General features: G+C 43.9%; 2 protein-coding genes and 1 non-coding gene across 6 annotated transcripts; 1 reads left to right on the forward strand and 2 right to left on the reverse strand.

Annotated features, from left to right (window-relative positions):
- Window positions 1–1,045: 1,045 nt before the first annotated feature.
- Window positions 1,046–13,094, reverse strand: trnau1apb (tRNA selenocysteine 1 associated protein 1b). Of its 4 annotated transcripts, XR_008569616.1 has the most exons (11): window positions 12,904–13,094; window positions 12,377–12,474; window positions 10,840–10,939; window positions 9,007–9,059; window positions 7,809–7,937; window positions 7,326–7,442; window positions 6,958–7,225; window positions 6,115–6,160; window positions 5,213–5,993; window positions 4,725–4,823; window positions 1,048–3,567 (listed from the first exon to the last, which is right to left on the reverse strand). XR_008569616.1 is itself a non-coding variant. In XM_054768379.1 (9 exons), the coding sequence occupies exons 1-9, from the start codon at window positions 12,937–12,939 to the stop codon at window positions 5,857–5,859; spliced, it is 984 nt and encodes a 327-aa protein (XP_054624354.1). In that variant the 5' UTR covers window positions 12,940–13,094; the 3' UTR covers window positions 1,047–5,856. The 4 variants fall into 4 exon arrangements, 1 of the variants encoding a protein (XP_054624354.1); XR_008569615.1 differs by having other exon boundaries at window positions 1,046–4,823; XR_008569614.1 differs by having other exon boundaries at window positions 4,725–5,993.
- Window positions 1,493–5,065, forward strand: fitm1l (fat storage inducing transmembrane protein 1, like). Its single transcript, XM_054768383.1, has 2 exons — window positions 1,493–2,302; window positions 2,941–5,065. The coding sequence occupies exons 1-2, from the start codon at window positions 2,124–2,126 to the stop codon at window positions 3,569–3,571; spliced, it is 810 nt and encodes a 269-aa protein (XP_054624358.1). The 5' UTR covers window positions 1,493–2,123; the 3' UTR covers window positions 3,572–5,065.
- A 1,057-nt stretch (window positions 13,095–14,151) lies between the features above and the next one.
- On the reverse strand, window positions 14,152–14,223 carry trnaq-uug (transfer RNA glutamine (anticodon UUG)). Its single transcript has one exon. It is a non-coding gene; the product is annotated as a tRNA-Gln (tRNA).
- Between the last annotated feature and the right edge of the window lie 896 nt (window positions 14,224–15,119).

The raw sequence follows: 15,119 nt of genomic DNA on the forward strand, positions 1-15,119 counted from the left end.
TTCAGTAGTGACGGAAACGACGAGACTGCAGGCACAAGTAACCGAAATGAGTTTTCTCCACAGGGTGGCTGGAGTGCTGGCTGAAGCACTGTCATCCGGGAGGAACTCGGAGTAGAGCTGTTGCTCCTCCGCACTGAGAGAAACCAGATGAGGTGCCTCGGGCGTCTGGTCAGGATGCATCGCCGCACGTTCGACTGGTAGGAGGCCTCGGGGAAAACCCAGGACACGTCCTGGGAACGCCTCAGGATACCCCTGGAGGAGCTGGACAACATAGCCATTAATTAAGAATAAGAAAATAAATCAACCAAATCAGTAATAAACTGATTAAAAATAATAATAATAAAAAATAAAACTAATAAAAAATTCATTAAGAATAAGAAAATAAATCAACCAATAATAAATAAATAAACCACAAGAAAGAAAAGAAAGCACATATAGTTGCTGACTAGACAAAACTAATGATTTGTATTCAGATTAACGTGTGTATTAACATGTTCTTTATGAGAAGTGGAATATGGAGAAAGCATACCTTCTTCCCAGGGTTACACAAACAGGGAAGAAGGAATATGAAATATGAACGTAGAAAAGCGGAAACACTAGAGGGGGGTAGGAGGAGGGGGTCAGGAAGCTCCATAGACATCCATGTACTGTAGAGGTGTGTCAAAATAAAAGCCATCTTTGTGTAATTCCACATAAAAGGAGAAATGAAAAGTGCACTGTTACGTAGGTCGGAGGTTGGGAGAAGAACAAACACACAGCAGCTCTCTGATGGAGATCGCTACAGACAGACGTAGGCTGGATCACAGATCACAGCCCCTCCTTCATTTCTCAGCAAAGATCGGCGGAGAAGCGGGGGCGCCGAGCGGAGTCAGCGGCTTCACGGCTTCTCCTCCGCCCAGCTGAGCGGAGGAATGAATGAATGAATGAATGAGCTAGTGAAGGCGGTGAGGCGTTGGACGTACTGCCCGGCCGAGGTCCCGTCCTCGAGAGACATATACCTCACCGTGATTGGTTCGTTGAGGTCCGCACATGACAAGTGTCATTTGTATCGAACTTGCAGGCCACACTAACCTTAGTCTTTCATATTAAGACGGGGGCCACAAACTATCGTCCCGGGGGCTGCGAGTCTGAGACTACTGATGTAAACAGTAACGTACAAATGACTCAGATGAGTGTTGGTCTTAGGAATCCGTCACTATCTGATGGACGTGATGGTGTCCTGCAGTGGGTGATCATTGTCCATTACATTACTTATTTTTATAAATCAATACCTGTTGTTTGACTTATTGAGTTTGTTTGCTCAGTGAATTCCAAAATAGGCAAGGGGGGGTTGGTAACAGGAGAATGTTGGTGTGTGTGTGTGTGTGTGTGTGTGTGACACAGATGGCTGATGGACTGCTGCAGCTGTTCACTTATAGCCCTGATTCTGTGCAAAGGTTATTGCTGTTAATAGACACACACACACACACACACACACACAGGACATTGGGCATTATTGGAATATCACACTTTTAATTCATGACTTCTTTCACCATTGTCCAGTTGTTCCTGGTTTTCCTTTTGATGAGATCAGTGCTACATTGGACGTCAGTGTCCTGGTTTGAGCTTTCTGTGGACCAACGATATACCCCAACATCTACACTCTACAACGTACAACTTCTACATTTGTATACACAGTATGGGTACGTTGAAGATCTTGGACTGAAACCCGTCAGGCTCTGCGGGGTGTTTTTGGTGCAGCCATTTCAGTGACACACTCAAGAGAACCTGCGCCTCAAAGTCAAAGAAGACGGACAGCAGCTTGTGTTCCTCCAGCGATTCAACCTGACAGATACTCTATACTGCTGCGAGTCAGACCTTACAACTTCACAACTGGATTTGACGGTGTGCATATATTTGAAGCCCGAGATGCCTGAGGGCAGCTGGCAGGTTGTCCATGTTATCCCGCACAGACGCGGCTAACCCGAGCAGCTCAGAATCTCTGCAGGATCTGCGTTCTACAACAAGGAGTCTCGTTTGTGTTAATGACTTGCTAATGATGTGTCTGCTGATAGGACCGTGGAGGGTACTCTAAGACTGATTGGTTCCATTTGACCCAGTAAAAGCCTTGGTTCTGGGTCCAGATGATCCTGAACACGGTGCTGGTGGTCCTGACGGACCTGGCCGCCCACTTGCTGGGCAACACGTTGTTCCGCCGGCACTTTCACCTGTTGTTGTCCGCCATGGTGATGTTCGGCCCTGTGCTGAGTTTCTGGGTCTCCCAGCACAGTGTCTTTGCCAAGAGAAGCCACTTCCTCTACAGGTGAGGTTACTTCCTGTCTACCTTTGACACCTGCGGGTGACGATGCTGTGCTTTACTGCTAATACATTAAGAACACAGCTGGACTCCTGCAGCGTATTAATAACACAAGATGCACACATATTGAATTCTAACCGGGAAGGGACACATGGACCATTTTGCCGTTCATCGGGGCTGATCAGGGCATACAGAAGCCATGGTTTCCGTCATGGATAAATTAAAATGGACTCAATCAAATATAAAACCAACCAAATAAAAATAAAATCAACACGTAAGGGATTTGTTATATATTACATATTTTAATGTCATTTTTGGCTGGCTGTCTGAGACCCGCCCACAACACATTTACAGTCTTATTTCGGTCTAATTTCCACTGCTAGTGTCTACTATATTGGCTAATAGGAGTCTAAAGGGGGCTACAGGGGTGTATAAGCATATTTACAAGGTGTTCTATGAAAATACTCCATTTATAAATAAGGAATCCTACTTCGCAGAAATTCACTTATCACGGTCGGATCTGGAACCAATTAATCGCCATAAATGAGGGATTAGTTTATGTGTAACGAGTGTCGAAGCGCTAGCTGCCGTCAGCCTGTCAATCCAAAATGTTCTTGGCAACTTATTTTCTCGTGTTCTTTCAGGATGTTTTTGCGATCTGGTTGGGGTTGGACGTGCATCCTAGTTGGTTCCTTTGTCTTTCTCCTGTCCTTCTCCACCCGTCGTTCCCTGTCTCTGTCATGTCGTCACCTCTCTCGGCTGGGAGTGGCTGGTGGACTGTGGCTTGTCTTCTGCAAACTTCTGGACCTTCTAGAAAACGCTACAGGAAGCTGCTATGAGCCGCTAGTGGGCAGCCCGGAGATCAACAACAGCCAGCCTCTCTTGGTGCTACGAGAAGGGGAGAGCAAGGCGGAATGTCTCCATGCCGGGATGTTGTGGAGAGGATATGAGGTTTCAGAGGACGTCTTCCTCCTCTGTCTCTGCTGTCTGCTGCTCGCTGAAGAGACAGCAGTGTTTGGACCTTATCTCAGCCTGGGTGGCTTTTCTGACGCCCCGCTTCGGATCCTCTTTTTGTTCTGTGTTCTCCTACTTGGCCTCTGGCTTTTCCTGCTCCTGTGTCTCCTTGCCTACTTCCCTCAGTTCCCCACCCAGTTGCTAGGAGGCGCTCTGGGCTGCTTGAGCTGGAGGGGATTATATCAGGGTTGGTACCGTCATGGTCCCAGCTGGTACTGCCCCGGGAGACCTGGACTAGGATTGTTCCAGAACCAGGACTGACATGGGAAGACATACATAATAAAAATGAGCGCACCACTCCAAAGACTTTCAGATTTCATCTTAGAAACCTCCAGAAGTATTGGAACAGTGAGGCCACTTCCTCTACTTCTGCTGTAGAAACGTTTGGGTTTGGTATGAGACTGGAGAGCAACATTGCAGCTTCTATTTCCATGGGTTTTTTTTACACCTGGATGGGAAGCACAGCTTAGAAGATAGCATCTTTTCTCTGAACCCACCCATTTTTCATGTAAGCAAACGTACTGACAGGTTGCATTGCTTTGCTTATCCAATCAATAACAGCACTGAATGTCTACACTCACTTTCACATTGGGTAGGATAGATTGTGCCTGTACAGACTGCGTTTAGAGGTGAAAACAACATGAAAACCAGAAAGCTGTCCCTGGGCGGAAAAACAAGCAACTGATGGAAAATCAATCAGAACCATTGCACAACTATGGCTCATAACCACGACAAGCATTTAGAATGTCCAGAAGAAGAAAGCAAGCACTGGTGTACAAAGTAAAGTAACACGTACCACAGGTAAGGTACACCGGGGTGTCCAAACACTTTTGAGTAGCAATTGACTCTATCCTTATAAAACTACAGCTGTTTCCATTTTACAACCATTTCAACTTTCTTCTTGACAATTATGACTTCATTGCTATAACATAACTTTTTCTGCAACCAAATTTTCCAGAAATTTTGTTTCTCATACTAAAGTCTTTATTTCAACTTTATGCTACTAAAATGACACGACTCTCGTAAAATTACAAACTTTTTTCTCTTCATATTGTGACTTTATTCTTGCAAAATGAAGATTTTTACATTTTTGCTGCTGAGTGTTTTTTTTAGTGTTCCTGTTAAACTCTTATTTTCAGAATGTGCTGCAAATGGTCCCCAGGCTGCACCTTGGACACCCCTGAGGTAGGCGGAGGCAAACATCAGAAGGTGCCAACAGAAACATTGTGAGTTGTAAAAAGAGACCTTACATGCATCATCTTCTCAGAATGTTGATTTCAGATCAGCATTTGCCATAAAAGGGAGTGCTGCAGTTAAGAGTCAGCTTAAGCTTCTCTCTTCAATTGCCACTGTTTACTCTCGACACAATGCGAATATGGCTGACATTTCAAGTATAAAATGTATAGCTACTCACCACTATTCACTGATGGACAGATGCAATCAGTCACAGCACAACTATGGTGTGTTCAAGAACCGCCCACCAGTGCCTCAGGAGAAAACACTACCAGTGAAGCTTAAAGACATAAACATGTCATTTTAACAGTGGTACATGTGTGCTGTACATTGTATCGGTATTATCACCCATTGATAAACGATTACCCGCTTACAGCGAACGAGATGTGTTTTGGCCTGTTTTCTTAGAAAAACAAAAAATTGAATTTGTTGGGCAAAAATCTCCCAAATTGTGGGAGTGAATGCTCATGGATGCGTATGCGGGGTTCCACTGTACAGTACATCTAAAATGTCATCACACTGAAGAACACAACTGTCAGAACGTGAGCCAAGTCAGCTGATGCTGCTTCGTCAGGTTCTTGCAAATGTGCATCGCTGCCATGTCAGCCTGAGGCAGGACAGAGGAAAAAAAAGGAGTAAGAGAATAAATTGGTAGAATGTACCCCTCACCTGTTAGTCCCTGGTGGTGTAATGGTACAGCTGCTGCCTGTTAAGTCAAATAATATCAATATTTTTACTGCTTTTGCATGAAAACGGACGGCCTCCTACCTTGGGGCTTAAAATAGGCTAACTGTCATTCTACCATCATTGTTTCAATCTTCAAGGCCACGACTCTTCCATTTCCGTTTTTAATTGATCACGTCTGGAAATAAGAAATATACAAAATGCAAAGCCAAAACCCCAGCGGAAGACACTGCTGGGAACTTGTGAAATTCATCACACGAGCAGAGAATGATGGTGCTCCTTGGTACGCCTGCGTTTGCATAGAAGCTACATTCCTTTCATCAGACACACCGCCCGATCGTCCAGCCTAACGATGGTGCTTCAACAGAAAGCAGTACCGCCCTGCAGTGAAGAACATGTCATGAATCAATCCAGCTTCAGTTGGCTGCAACGAACGTCACCGTGACTAACAATGTCAACACACTGTGGGTGAACATTATTTTACCAGGCTTCCTGATTCTTACCAACATGGTAAACAATAAAATAATGATGGGGAGCCATAAGGAGTGAAGATAGGGAATTCAATAACTTAGGTGTCATGGAAGACTGTGGGTCATGTCTGTGGAGGAACTGAGGACTGCTTGAATGCATCACGACAGAAGGGGTACGGGGGAGTCAAAGGAGTCTAGTGGTTCCCAGTGACAGTCCATCAAGGCGTCGTAGAGCTCTTCGCTACGCTGCATAAAGTCTTTGTTCCACTGGTCCACATCGCATTCTTGGATTGGTGCTGGAAAAACATTTCAAGGTCAGTGAAAACTGGTTTCACGACAGCAACGCAACCACAGACGGTTGGCATTGGCATTGTCTGCATGTCAGCCCGTGTCCCAGCTTTAATGGTGAGGGGTTACCTTCTGCATCCTCCTCCTCTCCGTCTCCAGTGTCTTCATGGCTGTCCTGAACAGGAAACATTTACAATACAGGAGAACATTTTTAAAATCTTATCGAAAAATAGCCGCTAAAATAAAAATAGTCTATTCTCTTTTCAAAATAAAGAATAGAAACAGTAATAATCTTCTTTCTAACAAACCTTTAGCTATGCTCCAACCCTCAGCTTATACCAAAGAACATCATATGAAATAAAGCGCCCCGTTTAAGAGCACATTTTAAAATGTCAGCAGCAACTCAAAAATGCTTTCCTTCTTTTCAACAGTATTGTTTTAGAAGGAAGTGAGCAAAAACACCTTCACTACGTTTAAAACTACAAATAAACTTGCTTCATAGTTTGTTCATTTAAAATTGGCCATCACTTCATTAAAATAAAATCATCTTAATATTTTACCTCTCAAAGTCTAGACAGCGTAATAATTACATCCGGACTTACTGCCAGTCTCCACCTTTTATCTTGTAGTGTTTCAACAAATTGAACACATTTATTGATGGATGACCCCTTGAGATGAACCACCTCCTTTTCAAGGGGGTTGGCAAAACGTGGCAAAAATGCCAAGAACGGTAAAACACAAAAACAAACTGGAAAAAAACTCTCCAACGTCTGATAAAACATACATTTTCTGCAGAACTTTGTCACATAAAACCTGCTTCTCGGCCCTTCAGCGCCACACAAGCTCACACACCTTTGTAAGCAAACCTCCGCTCTACTTTGTATCTTCTCTGATTATGCTAACCACCCTTGTATCACTGCAAGACGCAGTTGTTGTTTTCTTGAAGCAGCAGTGTCAGTGAACATCACCAACCTCCACAACACCCGTCACGTCAGCAGACGTGGGCGGCGTCCCCATGGGAGGGGGCGGCATCATATGGCTGGGCGGAGGGTACCCGTAGGGCCCGTAGTTGTAGTTGTAGTTGTAGTTGTAGCCGCCGTTGTTGTAGCCGCTGTACGGACCGTAAGCGCCCCACTGAGAGTAGTAACCTTGCCCCCCAGCACCATAGTAGCTGGATGGGGACGGGCTGTAATTGCTCTGATAACTGGGAGTCTGGCTCACCCAGGTGTTTGGCTTCTGGCTGCAAAACAAATGAATAGAAAAAGGAGTTCATGTGAGACAGAATAAGTGCGGCGTCACCACATATAGATTGCAGTCCTGCGGGGGGGTCACCGTCATACCTCTTTGCCACAGCAAAACTGAGTCTGAGTGCTTTCCCGCCAAGCACTGTGCCCTGGCACTCCTCAATCGCCGCCTTCTGCTCGCTTTCGTCGCCAAACTTGACGAAGCCGTAGCCTCTGCAGGCAAACGCAAGTCAGATCTCCCGTCCGTGCCGCAGCGTAATCCATGCTAGGCATTTGATAGCAGCTTATATTGGCAACAATATATATAGATGGGTATTATTATGGTAGAACTGAAACTTGTGCTTTTACTTTTAACATCAGGTAGCATCACTTGAATTGTGAGTTGCTCTGGCTTAGCCTATATGGGGAAAACAATAGTTTTAGCATTAAGACAAGAACACATTTCTTCAAGCTCCTTTGCATTGCTATCCAGTAGCTACTACACACCATCAACAAACATCACATTATTATTTGTTGGCAAGCCTTGCTGTTAAACATTCATCCAAATGGAGCAGCCATCTTTGCTGTGAGCTGACGTACCTGGAGTAGCCGTACTGGTCGGTGACTACTTTGGCTCCCTTGCAGGAGGGGAACTTCTTAAAGACTTGGTGGAGCTGGTAGTCGTCCACCTCAGAGGACAAGTCGCCCACAAACACTGAGAACTCAGGCCTGAGGGAAGTAGAGGAGCGCTATTACATGTGGTCCGTCTGCCAAACCCATGGCTGCTGGTTCCATCCACAGTCAGTCACTAGATTTCAACACTTTCCAAGATATCTGATGATTGATTCTACGCTTCAGTTCAGCATTCACACGCTAATTCTACTGACGTTTACTGACACTGCTTCCTTTACATGGCTCGGGCCCAACCCAATGGTTGCTGGCTCAATCCTGATCCCGCTGTAATCTTTCAACTTACAGATGCACATTTCAACATTCAGTCAGGACAAGAAGACTATTTTCTAAAAATGCCCACATTCCCCATAACTCAGTCTTTTCTGTCACGTCTTTTCCATTGAAAATGAATGGACAATTTCAATGCTGCCCCCTATGGTGGAAATTCATTTTACATTTAACATCACATGACATGACCTTGTTTCCCACACTGATGGTTGCTGGGTCACACATTCACACGCTATTTCCACTGACATTGCTTCATCTGGATAGTTTTGTAAAGCAGGGGTGCCCAAAGTGCGGCCAGGGGGCCAATGAGGGCCTGTGGCTGTTTTGATTTATTGGCCTTTGGCACATTCTAAAAACCCAATTAAACAAGATTTTTTTTAATGAAAAAAAGAGCAGTAATTTTAAGTTAATAAAGACTAAATATTAAGAAATAAATAGCATAGAATGAATATTCAAGGAAAAAAGTAACCCTAATATGAGAGACAAAAAACCAAGAATGAAGTTGCAGTTTCTAGGTTGGGAATTTATAATATGATGATAATAAAGTCTAAATATTATGACAATAATGTTAGAATATTATGAGGAAAAATGTACAAGGAGAAAGTTGAAATAGTCAGGTTAGAAGCAAAAGTTCATACTACAAATACGTGTTGAAACTAATAACACTGAGCTGAGATGCAGGCTGTTTTGCGTTTGAAAATGATCCTATTCTTTAAAAAAGGTCCTGTATGCCAAAGTACAGGTGGCCCTTGTGTGGAACATTTCCGACCAGAACCACATTTACCTAGTTTCTACTCTTAATGGTGAATTACTGCATCAACAAGGAAGTTGAACTTACCCTGCCTCTGGCCGTTTCCCATAGGTGGCAAAATTTAGCTTAAACTTGCGAGGCTGCAAACAGGAAGAGAAAGCACACACTAAGCCAAACACACACAGCAGGGCCGTGTAGTATAGCGCTGATATTGCCGGGAATAAAGAGAGGCGTTATTATGCTTGTTATTTGGGTTTACGTACCTCCTCCACCCAGACCAGCCTTTAGACCCATTCCTCAGTTAGTTGCTACCAGAGACTCTATTCACCAGCTTCAAACAAAGTACATTCAAGTACAAGCAGCCTCTCAGCAGCAGGTACAGGCCGGTGGACAGCGGAGCACAGTAGCTTGGCCAACACTACCTCACAGCAGTACATGTTTGCACCACTGGACGCTAACCTGGTTTATTTTACACTCAGGGCTCCAGACTGAGACTAAATGGTCGCATTTCGCAACTAAAATTTGAGATAATGCGAGTAAATATTTCGTCTACTCGTGCATGAACGACCAGATCAAAGTATGTGTCCCGTGTTGACTTGACAAGAGACGCACTTTGTCCCTTAATACCGTGACAATGAACAATTGTCAGTAAAACGAAGACGGCTTCGCCTATCGATGCCGGCCTGTGTGATTGCTCACCTTTCAAACTCATTGCCGTTTGACTTTTCTGGCATCTTTGTTTTCCACCTAGTCTCTGGTCTTGGGACTCCAAATGTAACTATTGTACCACAGGGACATTTCTCTTTAAAAAAAATACAAGCAATGCGGTTAGTTTGGAGCTCATTTTTGTCCCACAGGGAAGCTGTAAGTGGCTGTCACGTTCATGGGGTACGTGGTAACTAACCTCTTTAAAGTGAAGACAGTTGCCATTTACTGTTCAAGTATTACGTATCAAGTAGTGAGCGAGTGTGAAGCTTCTGGGATGAGACTCAGCACCTCCAAATCCCAGGCCATGGTTCTCAGTGGGAAAAGGGTGGGTTGGGAATGAGGTCCTGCCACAGGGGGGGAGTTCAAGTATCTCGGGGTCTGGTTCACGAGTGAGGGAAGGTTGGAAGTCGACAGGCGAATCGGCGCAGCGTCTGCAGTAATGCGGTCGCTGTACTGGACCGTCATGGTGAAGAGAGAGCTGAGCTGGAAGGCAAAACTCTCATTTTAATCCCCCCCCACCCTCACCTGTGGTCATGGGCGTAGGGTTGTGATCGACAAAACAAGATCACGGATACAAGGGGCGGAAATGAGGCTCAGGCAACTAGTCCGGATGTCTCCCTGATGAGGTGTTCCGGGCATGCTGGCCTGGGTAAAGGCCCCGGGGCAGACCTAGGACACGCTGGAGGGATTATGTCTCACAGCTGGACTCTGAACGCTTTGGTGTCCTCCCAGAGACCGGTAGGTCTGGACTTCCCTGCTGAGACTGCTGCCCTCATGACCCGGACCCAGATAAGTGGAAGAGAATGAATGAATGGATGGATGGATGGATGGATGGGTGGGTGGGTGATTTTTCGATCATAGATGGATCATGGGTGAGCTCCAAAATGTTCTGCTTCCGCTACTAAAATCTGAAGTTAGGGGCCACTGTGCTCCAAGTAAACAAGTGTAGTCTGGAGCCCTGTCACTACATTCAGTCACATACTCCAGCATAAGACACTAGAAAGCAATAATGGCTGCCAATACACAAGAACCAACACTAATTGAGCTCCACTATCCACGCACAGACTAGTGCTTGATTACAAAGACTATCGCTGCAGAAAAAGGAAGGTCAGATGTATTCACAGATTAATTGGACAATCAATATTATATTCAAGCTAATATTAAAAAGAGCCAATGGGAAAAACACATGTGAAATGATGCAAAACAACTGACCGGGTTCGATCCAGGAACCAGTTTCCCATTGAGTCTTTCAACGCAGCGATCAACACTCTCCTCATCTGCCATCTCCACAAAGCAGTATCCTGCAGAACCACTGCAACACATCACTATTTTACCAACCAGATCACCATAACACACTTATTCATTTTCACAATGTGCAAGTCATAAGGCAGGGGTGTCCAAAGTGCGGCCCGACAGCTTGTTTTTTATTGGCCCGCAGCACATAGTACCCCTAAAATAAGAAGAAAACTGTAAAGAGAAGCCTTTTTACTAAATTAAAATATACAAAAAAAATATCAAAGTGGCCTCCCACTTACTTTGATTTTCACTATGTGGCCCTCGGTGGAAAAGGTTTGAACACCCCTGTAAAAAGAGGACCTGGCAACACTGATGTGTGTGAGAGTCTATATTATGTCTTATTTTCTCTTATTATGTCTACTATATTGGGAGATATGAGTGTAAAGGTGACTATAGGGGTGTTATTTCATGTCTAGAGGGCTCTGATCGTGTGAAAAAGTGTATTGAGAAGGTAGTAAACAGGTTTTCTGTGACTTATTTTTATTTTCTCTTATGTCTACCATATTGAGTAATAGGATTGTAAAGGTGACTATTGGTGTGTTATTTCATGTCTACAGGACTCTAATAATGTTAAAATGTGTATTTAGAAGGTGCTAAACAAGTTTTCTATGTCTTATTTTCTCTTAATATGTCTACTACAATGGGTAATAGGAGTGTAAAGGTGACTATAGGGGTGTTATTTCATGTCTAGAGGGCTCTGATCGTGTGAAAAAGTGTATTCAGAAGGTGGTAAACAGGTTTTCTGTGACTTACTTTTATTTTCTCTTATTATGTCTACCATATTGAGTAATAGGAGTGTAAAGGTGACTACTGGTGTGTTATTTCATGTCTACAGGACTCTAATAATGTCAAAAGGTGTATTTAGAAGGTGCTAAACAAGTTTTCTATGTCTTATTTTCTCTTAATATGTCTACGACAATGGGTAATAGGAGTGTAAAGGTGACTACAGGGGTGTTATTTCATGTCTCGAGGGCTGTAATAATGTTAAAAAGCACATTAGAAGGTGGTATACAGGTTTACGGTCTTATTTTGTCTACTACAGGGTGTATCCAAAGAGTAGACTCTCCAAAAGTAGCCACTAAAGTTACAATTGAAAATGTTTATGAAATGTCTTCCTTTTTTCTTTAACCTCATATTTGCTCCCAAAAGCTGATAGTGTGTGGGAATGCATCAAGGTAAGATTTGATGACATAATTGAGTGCTAATGTGTATATCTGCTGGTGCACAACCTCAAGTGAATTCGTGCAAGCGCACTGCCTTTTACCTCACACATCAAACAGCCACATAATCATCTAAAAAACAAACTCCAGGCTCGTACTGGTGGATGGTGGGTGTGTATTCATTTTGTGCTTTTAATTGTGATGTCGTGACTGTCTTAGTTTTACACAATACATAATAAGACATTAGATGGCCAAGATGAAGCTTCAACAACAGAAGAGCCAAGTATCCCTACCCTGTGATCCTGTGAGTGATGATTTTGACTCCACACGGCGACTCTCCCATAGCACCGAAGGCTTGCTTAATGAAGTTCTCGTCCATGTATGGGTCCAGCTAAACACATGCAAACACTGCATCAATCATAACGACATCTCTTTACGTCAATCAAAGGGACAAGTGCGCAACTATTTTAGTAACAAATGGTAAACACCATTCTGAAGTCGAATAGCTAATACATTCCATTTGATGACAGTATTATTAGATCAATTCTGATGTGCCTTCATAAACAGAGTACAGTAAGTGGGCACTACGGCACACAAATAATTACCCCATTTATGACGGCATTAACTAGTACACCAACAGTCATACAGGCCAAATAACTTCTCTGTGTAAAATGAACCTTACAGTGACAGTGAGTGTCAAACACAATACACGCTAAGGCAATGTCACGTTACCATCAAAGTGCAATGCTAATTTCAGACATCTCGTTTAGCTCGCTAGTTTTAAAAGAAAAGCTAGCAAGTGTAAGGGCTTCGAGCATACATCACCCATCCACAGACTTGTTTGTCTGTTAAACATCCTAGCGAATCCAAGTGCACAAATACTCGATAAGCTCTGGTGGTGGTACAAAAACTCAAAGTTTCTGTTTGAAAAGTTATTTCGATAGTGACGCGGAAACACGGACTCGTGGTTTGTTTTCCGTATGCGGTTAGGTTTTTTGCACTTCTGGTATTCTTTTTGTGGCAACCGACGCACGAATGCGACACTGCCACCAAGAGGATTGGTGGCAAACTGACACGATTGTTTGACGCGGTAACTGTTTTTAACTGGAGCATTGTTCCTTCCCGTTTTTGTTGATTTTGTTTGTCATTCATTTCTAACAAATCAAAATAATGTAACCATGGAACTTTCTGGGATGTACGTGAAACGATTTTAGAGTCTCTACTTTAATTGTGACTTTAATTGTGTACTACAGCCATTGTGGATTGTGTTTCAGAGGGGAATGATCTGGAATACAGGACGGTCATCAGGGACTTTGTCAGCTGGAGTGAGCTTAACCAGCTGCAACTCAACACCAGCAAGACAAAGGAGATGATCATTAACTTCCACTTTAGCTGTTGCGGGCTAAAGTGAGATGTTCATCTCACTGAACATCCAGGGAGCGGACATAGAGTTGGTAGACAGCTACAAATTCCTGGGTGTTCACCTTAACAACAAGCTGGACTGGTCCGTCAACACCCACGCCCTCTACAAGAAGGGCCAGAGTCGCCTCCACCTGCTGAGGAGACTGAGGTCCTTTGGTGTGTGCAGGACTCTTTTACGGACCTTTTATGACTCTGTGGTGGCCTCAGCCATCTTCTATGCTGTGGGCTGCTGGAGAGGGGGCAGCATGGACAGGGACAGGAGCAGGATCAATAGACTGATCAGGCGAGCTAGCTCTGTCCTGGACGGTCCTCTGGACTCCGTGGAGGAAGTGGGGGAGAGAAGGATGTTGGCTGAGCTGACATCCATCATGAACAACACCTCTCACCCGCTACATGACACTGTTGTTTCCCTGGGCAGGTCCTTCAGCAGCAGACTGTTACACCCAAGAAGGAGAGGTTCCGCAAGTCCTTCATACCGACCGCTATCAGGCTCTACAACACCTGAACCACCTGAACCATGTTGTAGTCACTATGTATTCTTTACTTGCGTATCTTGCTTGCTGCTGTAACAAGTGAATGTCCCCGCTGTGGGATAAATAAAGTACAAATAAAATTACAATTCGCTTAGTTACATTGCAGAATGCAAAGGTTCCACCGAGATTTGAACTCGGATCACTGGATTCAAAGTCCAGAGTGCTAACCATTACACCATGGAACCACAAACACGACCTCTTCAAAACATGTACGGACACGAGAAATACAGTACAGTTTACAAATATCAGTGACATTGCTAAAGAAGAAAATAAGAAGAAAAAACATTTGTGTTTGTTTTATTGAAAACACTACGTTTTCTTGCTTAGGGGGGTATACGACGAAAGTGGCTGAGCAAACCCAGGCTTTGTGCTCAAGATGGAACTGGACAGAACCTAACATCCACTGTAATTGCAGCCGTAATGCTGAATGTATTTGTGAAGTCAGGCTTTTATTTTTTAAATGCACCAAACGGGAAGTTGTACTGCTAACGCGGTATATTTAACACACAGGCTGCAATTAGGTGGCACTTATGCACACGTAAGAAGAGAACAATAAGTAAAAAATGTCATTATAAGAGGTTAAAATGAAGAAAATGACTCAACGTTGTATGAAACCAAATTGCCTCTGGGGACTGAGAGGCTGAAGTGGTCAGTGTCTATGCATATGAAAGTATTAGCTTCAATGCTAAACAGTGCTGTTGTCTATTTGCTGTATAATGTGTCATTTTATCTTATTTATATGTGTGTACTTTAGTTCTGCGATGTTCCAAGGTGTGGTGTGGTAAAAGGAACTCGAGTCTAGCAGTCAATCAACTGGCGGCGCATCTGCAATCGGACTTAATTGGTCCCTTGACTGTTGTTTGCAACTTACTTTGCCAAGTCCTGTTTTCGGCTTTGTGCTAAATGAGCGTTCACATGGGGGGGGAAACGACGTCGTATTATTCTACTTCCGCCGAAAAGTTGCGCGATCCCAGCCTTTGTATTTTACAAAAAATGACTACATAATTATTATGAAACGCTGTGTTCCCAAAAGATGATGACTGCTAAAAGCACAATGTCACCGCCAATACGGGGGGGCGGA

This window comes from Dunckerocampus dactyliophorus, chromosome 2 (assembly GCF_027744805.1).
Source record: "Dunckerocampus dactyliophorus isolate RoL2022-P2 chromosome 2, RoL_Ddac_1.1, whole genome shotgun sequence".
NCBI lineage: Eukaryota > Metazoa > Chordata > Actinopteri > Syngnathiformes > Syngnathidae > Dunckerocampus > Dunckerocampus dactyliophorus.

Coding starts and splice junctions, on each gene's coding strand:
- fitm1l (XM_054768383.1), top strand. CDS start 2,124: ATGATCCTGAACACGGTGCTGGTGGTCCTGACGGACCTGGCCGCCCAC. Junction 2,303..2,940: donor AGAAGCCACTTCCTCTACAG/GTGAGGTTACTT, acceptor GTGTTCTTTCAG/GATGTTTTTGCGATCTGGTT.
- trnau1apb (XM_054768379.1), bottom strand. CDS start 12,939: ATGTTTAACAGACAAACAAGTCTGTGGATGGGTGAT. Junction 10,940..12,376: donor ATCACTCACAGGATCACAGG/GTAGGGATACTT, acceptor GATGTGTTGCAG/TGGTTCTGCAGGATACTGCT. Junction 9,060..10,839: donor TGGTTCCTGGATCGAACCCG/GTCAGTTGTTTT, acceptor TCCTGTTTGCAG/CCTCGCAAGTTTAAGCTAAA.